At 37.8% G+C, this 14,959-nt stretch overlaps 1 protein-coding gene across 2 annotated transcripts; it reads left to right on the forward strand.

The window, feature by feature from the left end:
- Window positions 1-1,565: 1,565 nt before the first annotated feature.
- Window positions 1,566-13,702, forward strand: gfap (glial fibrillary acidic protein). Of its 2 annotated transcripts, XM_088007737.1 has the most exons (9): window positions 1,567-4,163; window positions 8,020-8,080; window positions 8,164-8,259; window positions 8,361-8,522; window positions 8,852-8,977; window positions 10,090-10,310; window positions 10,393-10,436; window positions 11,523-11,605; window positions 11,708-13,702. In XM_088007737.1, the coding sequence occupies exons 1-9, from the start codon at window positions 3,649-3,651 to the stop codon at window positions 11,747-11,749; spliced, it is 1,350 nt and encodes a 449-aa protein (XP_087863863.1). In that variant the 5' UTR covers window positions 1,567-3,648; the 3' UTR covers window positions 11,750-13,702. The 2 variants fall into 2 exon arrangements, with proteins under 2 accessions (XP_087863862.1, XP_087863863.1); XM_088007736.1 differs by having other exon boundaries at window positions 1,566-4,163; window positions 11,523-13,702.
- Window positions 13,703-14,959: the final 1,257 nt, after the last annotated feature.

The following is a 14,959-nucleotide window of genomic DNA, read 5'->3' on the forward strand; positions in this document are numbered from 1 at the left end:
TTGCTGCATCCTAAATGCTCAAAGAAGCGTTGTCGCAGATCCTTCCTCCCAGCAGCCTTTAGACTCTAACCAATGCTGCTCCAAAAAATAAAATCACTGGATTTTGTTGCTGTGCTTTCATTTTAAGCTCATTTTAATATTTTTATTGCACTTCTGTTTTTCTGCACTGGTATACTGCATTGTAAATAGTCTGTACATTTACTGTACAGACTATTAAAATGTACATATTAAAATATTAAAAGTAAATTTTATTAAATGTACATTTTTCATTATTTTTTACATATTAAATATCTAATGTAATTTTTTAACATTATAAATTAAACCCAAAATTCAAAACAACCGTTTCAACATTACAAAAAGACATAAATAAATTATAATAATAAAATTACAGTGCTGCTATTCAGGCTGGTTCTCCCTTTTTGCAGTTCATCCTGAGGCGATCTCCCTAAAACAAAAACATCAGTCAGCTGTTTGTCCCGCCGTCCTCCAGGATCAGGGGAAGCTCCAGACTGTACGAACACTCTGTTTGGATGCTTAATTATCAGGAGAAATTACCTCAGTGACCAAATCTAAGGCAACAGCGGCAATTGTCTGAAAAATCCACCGAGCCGAAACACTTAGTGTCGGCGAGATGATGCAACCGCGCCGTTAATCCTTGGAGATGGAGCCTTTTAAGTCAACAAATCTCTGCCAGACTTACTGTGCCATCTTGTTTAACCTCTGTTAACAGAAACCAATTGGGATTCAAGACACTGTGCTGTTTTTCTTCTACAGCATCAACGCTGCAGGCCAGATAGTAAAATGAAAGGAGGCTTTATTCACTGGCTCCCAGAAACAATGGCAGTGGCTGTATGACCCAAAGAAATCCTTTTTGTTGCCCTGCTGCTTGTAGCAAAACAGCAGTTACTGCAAATATAACCATGCAGGATTTATTGTTTTATTATTATCATTATCATTGAGCAGGAAATTCCTCAGAAGCATCAAGAGTTACCATTTTAATTTAATTTATATGAAATTTGGAAACTTATTTTGCGTATTTAGTCCCAATGCAAAAAGAATTTATCTACTTTTTTTAATGCCATTTATTGAAAGAGCGAAAGAAATTACCAATACTAATCATTTAAATTTAATCTAGATGATCTTTGGAATCTTATTTTGCATATTTAAACAAAATGTCATAAGAATTTAGCAACTTTTCCTCATTACATTTATTTAAAGAGAATGAAATTACCAATAGTTATTTCATTTGAACTTTGATTATCTATGAAAATTTATTTTGCGTATTTAGACCCAAAACAATGAAATGGCATTTATTGAAAGAGAAAGAAATTATCCACAGTTATCATTTAATTTGAACTCCAACACAAACTTTGGAATCTTTTGCATATTTGGACCCAATGCAATTAAATTTTATCCACTTTACTAATGGCATTTATTGAAAGAGTGAAAGAAAAGACCAACCTGAATGAAGAACACATGTTGGCTCTTCTAACCATCTGATAAATTGCAGCTCTCTCTGTTTTCGCCAACATTTCATATGTTTAATTTTCTGTTTCTGTGTTGAGGAACATTAGCGATTTCATCTTATCTCTAAATTGTGCTCTGGAAGAAAAGGCGAAAAGGAGAAGATTTGCAGAAGAGCTGAGCCGTCTGGTTGTCAAGGCAGTGGGAGAGCAGCGGATCGTAACGCAGCCTCAGTTCGTCAATCTGAAGCTCAGATTGAGTTTGCACTCCGCGAACCTTTTCCTCCTTACGCTGCGCTTCGCCATCCATCAGGACGTCTAATAACCTGAACTTCACACACAAAGACCAGACACTTAAAAACCTGCTGCTTTCTCTCTCTGCCTGAAGCAAAAATATGTTCACCAAGACGGTTGGATAGTTTGGAAACTCCAGTAAAAATCTTAGTCTTTGTTTTTTTACTACCAGTTGTGCACATCAACTCAAGCTGAATTGGAGTCAATAGAATCTGGACAGCGATTTCTAAGGTTTGCAACAGATTTAGGTCTGGACTTTGCTCAGTGTGTCGTTCAACGTACCAACTATAAAACCTGCTAGCTTTACCTCTAATTGCCTGATAAAAATCGATCCTTTGCACTTTGCTTCGTTTACAGAACTCTGAGGTTTTTAACTTTACCCGACAGAAAATCATCATCAACTTTCACAACTTCTGCTTCTGTTCGTTGATTGGCCCGGTTGAAATTTGACCAGATTAATCCACCTCAATGGGAGAAAGCCCAGACTGAGCAGTGAAGAGGTTAGAATCAAGCGGATCTATTTTTATTTTGTTAATATCTTTCAGGGTTTTTTTTTTTACTGACATTAAATTACAGGTTTTTGTTTACGAGGATCTGAGTAAAGGGTTGGATGTTATGCATAGTTTTCATGTGACGTCACACTTCCGGGAACTTTGTAACGGACAGAGATCCTCGTAGGCAGTTGCTATGACAACAATAAAATCACGAGCTTAGAACTAGCTCTCGCATATAAACAATATAAGTACGTTACAGCTATGACTTTAGCAATTTCTGAGTACTCTACCCACCTCTGTGTAATACTACCAGTGATATTTACTGTAGTACTAACCGCCGAACTAGCAGAATTAGCTTAGCAGCTAATGTAGCTTTTAGCTGATAGCTAAGATGGACATGTAGCTTACATTACTCCGCAAGTCACCAGAAACTTGTTATTCACACGAAGAGTTCGTACGATATTTACAATCAAACATTGTAAATAACGTGATTGTATAGATTTCAGGTGAAGCTCCTCCATGTTGTACGCTCTCTGTGTTTATTAAGTAGATAACTATATCGTAGATCGGAGGCAGCTTGTCCACATCGCCTGATATATTTTCATTCTCCGTTTCATTCAGATCGATTCCGACAGCAGCCGTTTTGTTTATATATATTTCTCTTACACATTGATCAAGAGTGTCCATATATTTTAATTTGTTGGTCTTGAATCCTTGGGTCCGCTATGCTTTGCGCTGCGCTTACCTACTTCCGGTTCAGACTTGTGGGAACTATTTATTACATACCATTCAGATTTTCACATTGATACACCACTTTGTCCAAGTTTATCCCATGAAATCCCAATAAAATAGACTGAAGCTTGACTGTCATATGACAGTGCTTCTAAAAGGCACATTCCCATTGATTTGTTGTCTTTATCTTATTTGTAAATCACTGTTTTTGTATTTTTAGATGGTTATGATGTCTCTCCAACACCCCCTCCCCTTGTTTAATCAAAGTCCCTTTCTGTGTCTCTGTGTTTTGAAGAGCGCATGTGTGGTCAGGTTGGATTTGTGGCCTGAGCCTGTCGCACAAATTCCTTTTCATTCGCTTGGAGCAGAAAGAAAGCGAGTTGGACAAAAAGGGGGTGAACGTAGGACTGAAAGAGTGAGTGAGTCAGAGGGAGGAAAAGGGGGAGAGGACGAAGTAAAAAAAAAAAAAAATCCAGGAGACATTTGTAGTTGAGTGGACGAGCACGGACAATCCTTGGCGCACAGCTTTCTGAGTGTCATGTAAACCTGCCCTTCGCTCTCCCCTTTTTGTCCCATTCACTGCCCGCCCCACCCTGTGGCCCAAAGGGGGGCTGCTCCCTCTATAAAACCCCTGTTTGTGCACCGGGCGAGCTTATTCCCCCAGCATGGAGAGCCAGAGGGTCCAGTCCTCATACAGGAAACGTTTTGGGCCTCAGGGCAGCTCAGGTGCCAGGATTGGTAGCCTGTCTTCCAACCGCCTCTCCTGGCATGGCACCCCACGGTCCATCACCCTCTCCAGCCCCGTTTCCAGGCTCTCCCTGGGCTCCGCCAGCACGGCCCTGCTGCTGGGGAGCCCCGGCGACCGGCTGGACTTCTCCGCCGACTCCCTGATGAAAGCCCACTACAAAGAAATACGCACCAACGAGAAGATGGAGATGATGGGCCTGAACGACCGCTTTGCCAGCTACATAGAGAAGGTGCGCTTGCTGGAGCAGCAGAACAAGATGCTGGTGGCGGAGCTGAACCAGCTGAAGGTGAAGGAGCCCAGCCGCCTGGGAGACATCTACCAGGATGAGCTCAGGGAGCTGCGGCGGCAGGTGGACGGGCTCACCAACGGGAAGGCCCGGCTGGAGGTCGAGAGGGACAACCTGGCTGCCGATCTGGTCATGCTGAAGCAAAGGTAAGGCAGTGGAGGGTGGGGCTCCAGTGGGAGGCGCGTATCCACACAGGATTACTGTGTTTAATGATTTATATGCATTTAAAGACCGGCGGCAGTCACTTTGACTGCCAAGGAGAGAGTTTATGTGGCAGTCAAGAAAAACCGACTAGGCTATAGAGCAGTGTTTACTAAACTTTTTCAGTTTAGTAAACACTGCTCTATATATGTATAAACTCGATATATACATACAATCTGAAATTAAAATATGAGGCTCTTAACTCACTTTGTTAATCCTAATGAGAAAGGCTGTTTGGTAAATGTGAATGGCCAGGAGCACATCGACTCATTTTGAGTATTTCCAGATTCTGACAGTGTGGATTCTGAGCTTCAACGATGTCAAACACGTGGAAATAAAAAAAGAAGTTAAGTGTTGTGAGCATTAATAACATTTAGGGCTATTTGTAATTTAGAAGCTCAACAAATGGAAAAATATACTTGAGTTGCTTTGCCAGAAACAAAAACCCTCTTCTATCCAAATCCATTTCTATCAATTTTATTTATCTATTGTTTTTAATTAATTTAATTGAATAATTTTTAATTAAATAATAATTGTTGACATGTGAGAAGAGTAATTTAAATTTAATTAATTTTAATTTTGTTTTTTATGACTTTGCTTGCTTATATTAGAATCAAGCAAAGTCAGTTCTCACCAACTGAGACTAGAGCCATTCAAAAGAATCAGATTGTTTGTGAATAACGCATCAAAACTCTGAGCAGGTTTTACTTGACTTCCTCCGATCATTAAGAAATTCTGCAGTTGTTTCCTTTCAATCAATATTTTCAGCTTTTATTCTGAGTGATCCGGGTTTAAACCATCATTATTTTTAAACCCAGTCCTTTGCTAAGCTAGCTGTAGCGTTGCACTTTGCGATAACATCACAGTAGTCATTTACATGCAGTACCTTGCCGACCACCAGGGGGCGCCCACGGACCACAGTTAGATAAATCTGCTATAGAGAGATTTGTTTTTGGTGGACTGCCATTAAACTGTCACTGGTTGCCATGGTTACCCGACATTACCTTTGGTCTTTGAGTTGACGCAAAGATGGATTCTTCATAAAATCAAGAAAATTACAGATAACCCCGACCGTCCTCTTTATGAGGCTGTCATGGGAAAACAGCGTCTTCAGTCAGAGGCTTCTTCAGATTCACTGTAACACAGACTGCTACAGGAGATTTCTTCTGCCAACAGCCATCATTATCTACAATAACTCTGAATTAGTGAGTTACTACATTTAACTTGCCTTTCCGATCAATAAAGTATTCCTGAGTTTGAGTTAGCCAGCATGTTTTTAGCCTACAACTGTTTATCTCAGCTAAGCTGCCAAAGTCACATTGACAGTTTCTACCAACTGACTGTTTAAATTTTGTTGCACAGTGAAAACAAAGGGATGAGATGCAAACATTAACATGCAGGAGACAAATGATGAGGAAACGATGGACCAAACCTCAGGTGCTGGACATTAATTATTAGGAATATTAAAGCAGTTTTGTTCACAGTTATTTTAGTTCCTATAAATAAGACAAACATATCTGATAGGGATTCCTAAAAATGTAAATTTTCTTAAAAAACTGCATTCATATTCATATTTAATTTCATGCTATTATAGTGACATTTTTTTCATCCAGGTGAAATAAAATTGGATGCTAGTTTTCAAAGAGAATTCCAGCATTTGGTTGCAATTGTGGAACTTTTTCAAATTTCAACAATTTGAAAAAGTTCCAATAGTATGAACACTTTCTGCCTGTATCAAACTATTGACTTTGACGTTTTTTTGTTTTTTAAATGTATCTCTGCTTCAGCACTTCCTCTAAACTACCTTTAAAAAATTACAGGTTTTACTTTGCAAAAAATAGTTTTAATTAATTTTGGCACAAACAGAGTTGAGCTGTGTTTACCCGCTCATTTAAATGGAGATGTGGTTTTCCTTGCGATTCGCTGGAATGCACACCAACATGCGCAGCGGGAGCTTTACTCCCTTTTTCTAAACTTGATCCTGACTGAACCCCTCTCCGCTTTTGGGAGGCTGTGGAGGAATGAGCGGCTGCACAATGGAGGCTCCGCACAAAGGGAGGCAGCTGTTCGCTTTTCCTCTCGTTTTTCATAAACAAATTAATTCATGAACATCGCCTCACCGGGCGTATTTCACTTCTCCAAACCCGAGGAGGGTGGAGAGCCAAAAAGCTTCACTCAAGTAAGAGTAGCAGCACCTCAACATACATTTATTAAAGTAAAAAGTAGCCATCAAAGAAATTACTCAACTTAGGGTAAAAAAAGTTACTCAAGTTATCAATCACTTAATATTTAAAAATTACATAATCAGATGGACCAAAATATAAATTTAGTGGAAATTTTGATATCAGATTCTTTCAATAAAGAACAACTTATTAAACTTTAACAGAAACTGCAGGTGTGAGTCTGTGTCTGGTGGATTTTTGGTTAAAACATGTTTAATTTTCATTCAGTGGGTAGAAAATCCAGAAATTTTACTCAAGTAAGAGTAGAAATACTTTTAATAAAGTTACTCAAGTAAAAGTAAAAAGTAAAGCCTGAAAATACTCCTCAGACTACATAAAAAAAGTTGCTCCAGTAAATGTAGCTGAGTAAATGTAACTAGTTACTATCCAGCTCTGGTAATGAGAACATGCGCGGCTGGACTCAACAATTTAAGCACCGATTGAAAGTCTGAGGGTGGGAAGATCTGCTCCCTGCCCTCTGACCGTGCAGCTGCTCTGAGGGTCAAAGGTCACTTTCCAGGGTCCCACTGACTTCTGTGCAGCTCTGCATGAAGCTGTACAGATGTTATGCAAAGCCTCAGCAAGTCCGGTTCTGTCTGCGTGCGACAGATGGATGGTGGGGCGTCGTCCGTCCCAGTTCAGGTCTGTCCTGATATGCATTCTGTGTGTGTGTGTGTGTGTGTGTGTGTGTGTGTGTGTGTGTGTAGTCCATCCCGTGGGAAAGGCCTCTGGGTGTTAAATCAGAGTGAAAGTGCAATGATGCATGAGCTGCCCATTCAGCTGAGTCCTGTTATTTCTCTGCAGTAGGAAAAAAATGCCAATTGAAAGTCAAATCAAAATATTTAAAAAATAAAAATCCTCCACATGCAGGACAAAAATCACATTTCTCTGACTACAACATGCCGGGTTGATCATTTAGAACAGCGGTGTCAAACTCATTTTCGTTTTGGGCCAAGTCGAGATCCTGAAGGCTCTTAAAGGGCCGGTTGTGTGATTTTGTGTGGCCTCCAACTGCACTTCAAAAATTATACAAATTTGGCCCTGAGATGCAGATGGAGAGTTTTAATTTGTAATCAAGGTAAAATTATGACAAACATAATTTTCTTATAAAGTTTTATAACCATGCTTTAAGAAAACCACATTTATCCAGAAACTTTTCCTGAAAAGCCGAATTTCCTGCACCCAAATCTGCTTTTATTTTTTATTAAACTTGGCTAAATATAATGAACCTATTGAAAGAAAGTTATCATCACTGAAAATAAAATTATTCTACTGAGCCTAAAAGAAATGGTAAACTAGATGCTTTTCATTTAACAGCAAACATGAAAAAATCTGCAATGGCGTAAAAAAAAGTTAATTTCTGGTAAAAGAAAAAAAATTTTAAAAACCCTGAAATTTTTAGAAAAATTTCAAAAATTTTATAGCATTTGAAATTTAGAAAATTTAACAGTTTTTTATTTTTTTTTTTAGAAATTTCTGAAATTAATCACTAAGTTTCTAAAGTTTTGGGTAGAAAAGACTACGCCGATTTTTACAGATGTGTTATGAATTTCAGTTTTGTCTTATTTTTTTTTGACAGACTTCAGGATGAGATGACTCTGCGTCAGGAAGCAGAAAACAGTTTGAACACTTTCAGACAGGTACGGCTGCGTCTCTGAGGTAATCCACATGTTCCGTAATCTGTAATCTGAGACCGTCTTGCCGTTTGTCAATCTTTGTGAAGGATGTGGACGAAGCGGCTCTCAGTCGAGTCCAGCTGGAGAGGAAGATCGAAGCTCTGCAGGACGAGATCAACTTCCTGAAGAAAATTCACGAGGAGGTGAGAATCGAGATCAAGACACCAGGATGATAATGGCTGACGGTTATAACGTCTTCCTTCCCTCCTTTCCTTCCCTCCTTCCCTTCCCTCCTCTCCTCCAGGAGCTGCGGGAGCTGCAGGACCAGCTCGTGGCCCAGCAGGTCCATGTCGATCTGGACGTGTCCAAACCGGATTTGACTGCGGCTCTGAGGGACATCAGAGTCCAGTATGAGAACATGGCCACGTCCAACATGCATGAAACCGAGGAGTGGTACCGATCCAAGGTCAGGAAGCTCCCCTCTGCACTGACAAACATCACTCTGCGCTGAAGTAGATTTAACTCAATTGACTCTGTGAAATCAACAATAAAAATTCAAGTTGGTGTGTTTATACAAATATATTTAGGATTGTTCAAGATACAAGACGTTGTAATTACTTACTGGCTAGTGGTTAGCATTTACATTTTTTTAAAGTAAGTAGGGCAGATTATTTTTATCAGTTTTTAGTCCAATAAATGTTTTATGTGCAAATCAGAACGCCTAGCTAGTGACATCATGTTGAGGAAAACGTGAAAACACGCAGCGGTGTTGGACTGTTTGGGTTTTTCTTCCAGTTTGCTGACCTGACAGACGCAGCCAATCGAAACGCGGAGGCCCTGCGCCAAGCGAAGCAGGACGCCAACGAATATCGGCGTCAGGTCCAGGCTCTGACCTGCGACCTGGACGCTTTCAGAGGCACCGTAAGTTCTCCAGATCTCAGGAAAAACTGCGTGAAAAGTGTCCAAATGAAAGAACAACCAGCTTTGTCTCCCATCCTTCGCCGGCTCAGACGTGCGACTCCAACTGAAATAATAAGACAAAACAAAATGTTCCAAAATGTACATGTTCTACTGGCGCCGTTGCCTAGCAACCCCAGCCAAGCCCAGCCCGTTACCTAGCAACCAAGTTCCATTTCCACTGGCAGATTATTTATGTTATTTATGAGTGGGACTCGTATTTTTCATCAATAAGAAGAAATTAATGACTTTAAACAAGCTGCTATTTATTGTCAAAAAGCTACTTGTAAGACGAAACACTTGAAATAGGACAAAACTAAGATATTTGCAGTAGAAACCAGACAATAGAGGTATTTTATGGACAATCTTTCAACATAATATTTGACTGGGAATCCTTTTCATTCTTTTAATCTGTAATCTATCAATTTAAAAGTAACTAAACTAACTACTTACTGGCAGATTATAAGTTATTTATAAACTAACTAAATTGCTTTAGCTAGTTCAAAGTTACTTTTAAGTTCTTTTATAGAAACTTAAAAACTTAACTAACTTGTTACATTTAAGTTAGTTACAATTAACTTTTCATTCATTTAAAAGTATCTTCACTTTCAAGTTGGCTAAAAGTAACTTTTCCTTTTAAGTTAGTTAAAAGCAGCTTAAAAATAACTTAGGTTTCTTTTAAATTACTTAAGGTACTTAGAAGTAACTTGTAATGTTTCACTTAGTTAAAATTAACTTGACTTTTAAAAGAAAATTAGTTAAAAGAAACTTTACAGTAACTTAAGTCACTGCTAAGTAACTTCACAGTTACTTTTAACTTTGATGTTACTTAAAAGTTAGTTCAGTTAAAAGTAACTTAAGTTTTAAATAACTTAAGTTTGTTAAAAGTTAATGTTAAATTATTTAAAAGTTTCAGTAGTGACATTTAAAGACATTTAAATAACTTAAATGTCTTTAAGTCAGATAGGACATCTGTCTTATTCCAGATGTACTGAGCAATCCGCAGTAGGAACCAGAATTCTTGGCGTTTTCGCGGTGCAGCTGCTGAATCGGAGCCGAATCTCCTCGTCCTCTAGAACGAGTCTCTGGAGCGCCAGCTGCGGGAGCTGGAGGACCGCTGCGCCTTGGAGGCTGCCGGGTACCAGGACACGGTGAGCCGCCTGGAGGAGGAGATCCAGGCCCTGAAGGAGGAGATGGCCCGCCATCTGCAGGAGTACCAGGACCTCCTCAATGTCAAACTGGCTCTGGACATCGAGATCGCCACCTATAGGAAGCTGCTGGAAGGAGAGGAGAGCAGGTGACGCGCAGCTTTGAAAACCGGAGACGTTTGCAACAAAAACAGAGAAACAAAAACTTGTTTTTCTTCTTTCTGCCATCAGGATCACCATCCCAGTTCAGAGCTTTTCCAACCTGCAGTTTAGAGGTCAGATGCAGCAATAATACTCACTTAGAATAAAATGTTTTTGGTTGGAAGAGGGGAAATTTTATTTAATTGTGAGAGTAGAAAGTAGAAGCTTTTAGTAAAATTTGTTCATTATTTATGTTTTAATGAGTCAAGGCTAAATGTCTTACATAGGATTATTATTATTACCATTTAAAGTAATTAAAACAAAATAAATTTAATTTAAAATTTAATGTCATGCAAATAAATTTAAATAAAAATAAATGTTAGCTTCTTTGTTGATTGCAGGAATGTAAAGACAGATATTTATGACTATTTTTAATGCCAGTTAAGATAATTAAAAACAAAAACCTATTGGCTAGTTTGGTGATGAAAATGTGCAGTGATAAATTTACGACATCTATTTTTTATTTAATATCACAAAATTGTGAAATAAACTGAAATAATAATATATTTTAGCTACATTAGTTTTAATAGAAATGTACAGAGACACATTTAAGATTCTTCATTTACCACTTAAAGTCATAAAATAAAATGTAATGAAATAAATGTTAGCTACTTTGGTGATTATAGGAACGTAAACGGGGACAACTCACCAGTTAATGAAAAACAGAGTAAAAAAATATTTGTATTAGCTAGTGTGATGAAAATATTATTATTTTTGACATTTAAAGTCATAAAACAGTAAAATAAACCAGAATAAAAAAAATTATAACAATAAATGTGTGAAGTGACACATTACCCTTAATACTCATTTACTCTGAAAAACAGCTTTCTATTTTTTTGTTTTGTTTTTCAGTCAGTCGTTTAATAAATTTCCATAAATTAAAATATAGTACGGACAGTTTAAAGGTCTCATTCTAATTCATTAATAAAAATATTTAGATATACTCAATCCAATCAGTCTTTAGTGTTTATTATTATTATATCAAAACTATATTAAACAATATTTAATATTTAGTTTTTAGTAAATATTGTTTAGTAATAAACAATATTTAGTGTTTATTACAAAGCTTAGTAGGAAGGGAAATGTTTTTTAGATTTTCTTGCATTCTCCAGAGACTCTAAATGTTTTTTTTGTTTTTTTTTTATCTGTTTTCGGGTTAGAAACTAATTTGGACACTAAAACTCCGGAGGCTCATGTGAAGCGAAGCATCCTGGTCCGAACTGTGGAGACCAGAGACGGGGAGGTAGGAGCTGCACCGCTCATGTTTCCCCGCCAGGTGGCAGTGTTGAACAAAGAGTTACTTTTTGCTGTTTTTAAGCATTAAATCTGTTTTTTTCCTTTTCAGATCATTAAGGAGTCGACCACTGAACACAAAGACCTTCCTTGAATTTCAAAGAATTTCTCCATTATGTCCTGAAACACATTCAGATGTTTCTGAATGAAATATTCCTTTATTTTCAGTTTAAACCTCAAAGCTGCCTCCATTATGAAGCGCTTTCTAATCAGTTTAGCATCCTTACAATTACTTTCAGACTAAAATGTCCACTTTTAAGTTGATGCAGTCGTGTAACCGATTCTACTAAGATGTAAAACATTACTGTAGCTGAAAAATGAGATTGTATTTGCATTGATTCCAGTAATCTGTCATAGAAGAGGCCTTGAAATGTAGGTTGTGTTGATCTAATTTGTAGTGTTGTGGAGGTTGATGTGTGGTTACGTGTATGTGAAACGTGGTGGGCAGGAGGGAGCGCTCGGTTCGTAAACACTGAAACTGGATTTTAGGTGAGAAACGGGAGGTGAGTTTATGTGGCAGCAGCTTTTGACAGAACGACAGCTGAATCCCAGCGGTTTGCTTCTACATTCGCCTGGTCCTATTTTCTATTTCCTTCAGGAGTTTCATCCACGTCTCTTTTTAAAGTCCTGAATATCTGCATGTTGTTCCGTTAGACATCTAACAAGCTGAGGTTTCAGCAAATTAATTTGAGTTTAGTTTTGCATCTTGGATTGGTAATTGAGTTTCTTCACTTTTTTCTAAACCAGTTTGCATTGTCTCAAGCAGAGTGACTCCTAACAGTATTTCTGTGTGAATAAAATGATCGGTGCCTTTTAATCAGTCAGAAGAGTTAGAAATAATAAATCAAGCATCCTTGTACGGAAGAAGATTAGTGCCACTGGGAAAAAAACAAAAACAATTCAGACTTTTTTTCATAGATTTTGTCATAGATGGACAGAATTAGAATTCTAACAAAAAAGAAAATTCTGAGCTTAAAGTCAGAATTCTGAGGAAAGAAATAGCAAAATTCTGAATTTAAAAAGTGGGAATTTTGAGATAAAAGTTGTAATCCTGAAATTAAAGTAAACATTTTAAGGGAAAAAAGTGAGAACAAGTCAGAATTCTGAAAAGTTTGAATTCTGAGGAAAAAAGTGAGGATTCTGAGAAAAGGTCAAAATTTGGAGGAAAAAAATTCTGAGGAAAAAAATCTTAGAATTGTGATTTTAAAAAAAGTGGGCATTTTGAGATAAAAAGTTGAAATTCTGAAATTAAAGTCAAAAATTTGAGGGAGGAAATTAAGAATTTGAATTCTGAGGAAAAAAATTCTGAGGAACAAAAAGTTTTGTAAATCTGAGATTAACATCAGAGTTCTGAGATAAGTCAGAATCTTGAGAGAGAGAGAAAATTATTTTGAAAAAAATATATTTTGAAAGTCAAAATAAAAGTTGGAACTGTGAGTTTAAAGTCAGAACTCTGGGGGGGGGGAAAAATCAGAATTTTAAATTTATTTTTTTATTTTGGTGGCTCTAATCCGTTTCCTGATTTAAAAACTGCAGTTTTTTGAGGCCGAAGCGTCCGGACCAGGCTCTCATCTTGCAGACAATGAAGACGGGCAGGTCTCTGCTGAAGGCGTGGAAGCTAACGCGACCTTTGCCCTACATACCGGGGTTCCTGCTCAGGAGCGGCAGCCAGTTTCTGTGGCGTTGGGCCAGATAGCGGATGATGAGTAGAGCAGCAGAACTCGCTCTCTGACTTATTAGGTGTTTTAGTTCTGGAGGATGTTGGCATTGGGAAGATGGAGGCACGTCAGACCTGGCTTTGGTTGGAGAGCGCCGACTGAAACACGCTGACAGGCGCTACCGAGATCGGAGCGCCGCCTCTGTCCCTCACCAAGGTCACCGACTGATTCATGCCTCCTACTTTGTCTCCTTTCCTTTCTAACACACTTTGATGTATTTTCTGCCCTCATTTAGTTTTTTTTTATGTTTCTATTATTTTTTTTGCTTAGGAAATGTTTGCTGATTTAGCTCTGACCAATGCTAACAATAAAATACTTTCTTTCCTGGAGATGTTTTGTGTTTGTATTTAAATGCGTCACTCTGACAGATGGCTCCTGGGGTTTTTCTGCCTGCTGACACATGCATGCAACATATCAGAATAATTTCAGTAAAGATGAGTATAATATGTGCAGGGATTGTATTTGGCATTCAGGCGGTTTCAGTGTCAAGAAGATGCACAGAAACATCTCAAATAAAGTGAATTAACATGATATGTGAACTAAATTTCACTTCCTGCACTGCAAAAAAACAAAATCTTCCCCAGTAGTTTCTACTACAAATTTCTTATTACACTTGGATTAAAACAAAACTAACTCAAAGTAACTTTTCTGCAAGATAAATGAGCATGATTTAAGTAAATGATCCCTAAATATTAATTTTAAAAAATGTTTTCTGTGTCTTTGTCTCAAGCTCTTGATATTCCATTTTTATTTCAGGAGTAAATAAATTCTGCTCCTAAAAATCAACCAAAAAACTAAAAATTATAACTAATAAAAACTAAACTAAAAATAAGAAATATTTAATTAAAAAAACTTGCAAACTGATTTAGAAAAATAAAAAGTCCCCTTTAAATAAAAAAAAAAAAACTATAATAGAAAACTGCAGATTATTATGACCCTGCAGGAAGAACTGACTTGGTAAGAAGGTGTAAAGTCCAGCATGTTTCTCTTATCGGGGGGACAGAAGGGGGTCTCAGGTTGGTGCTGAAGGAATTCCAGGCAGATAAAACTTTCCAGAAAAGTCTTCTTGCACAACGACAGGAAGGGTCGGGGTTAACTCCATGCATTTTGTTTTCGTTCCTGTTATCTCTCTGCAGTAGGTGTGAAGTGGATACAGCTGTCATGTACGCACAGAGCATAAGAAGTCAACTTAACCAATCCAAGTAACATTAACTTATAAATGTGATTTTTCTTTCATGACAGAAACTTTAAAAAGTTTGTGTGTAAAATTAAAGCCTTAAAAATGTATAAAATTCATTTTTTAAAAATTAGTTGGCCTTAAATAGGTCAAGCAGAAACTATGAAGTAGTTTTAAATTTACAGATCCGTCCTTGGAAGATGCAGCCTTCAGATCCGAACACGGCCGGAGGAACTGGACCGGTTTGGGACGTCTCCTACGGGAGGCTGGATCGAGGACCATCAAGGTTTCAGATGAACAAAAGATGATGGAGATTAAAATAAAAAATCTGAGGCCTAAAATTCTCAACTTTTTCTGCTAAACGTTCAAAGAACATCCAGCAATTCTGTGGATTTTACAACGCAGTAAA

Source organism: Poecilia mexicana, unplaced genomic scaffold (genome assembly GCF_051168715.1).
Source record: "Poecilia mexicana isolate PSO_F unplaced genomic scaffold, ASM5116871v1 scaffold_8, whole genome shotgun sequence".
In the NCBI taxonomy this organism is placed as follows: Eukaryota; Metazoa; Chordata; class Actinopteri; order Cyprinodontiformes; family Poeciliidae; genus Poecilia; species Poecilia mexicana.

Coding starts and splice junctions, on each gene's coding strand:
- gfap (XM_088007736.1), top strand. CDS start 3,649: ATGGAGAGCCAGAGGGTCCAGTCCTCATACAGGAAACGTTTTGGGCCT. Junction 8,081..8,163: donor GTTTGAACACTTTCAGACAG/GTACGGCTGCGT, acceptor ATCTTTGTGAAG/GATGTGGACGAAGCGGCTCT. Junction 8,978..10,089: donor TGGACGCTTTCAGAGGCACC/GTAAGTTCTCCA, acceptor CTCGTCCTCTAG/AACGAGTCTCTGGAGCGCCA.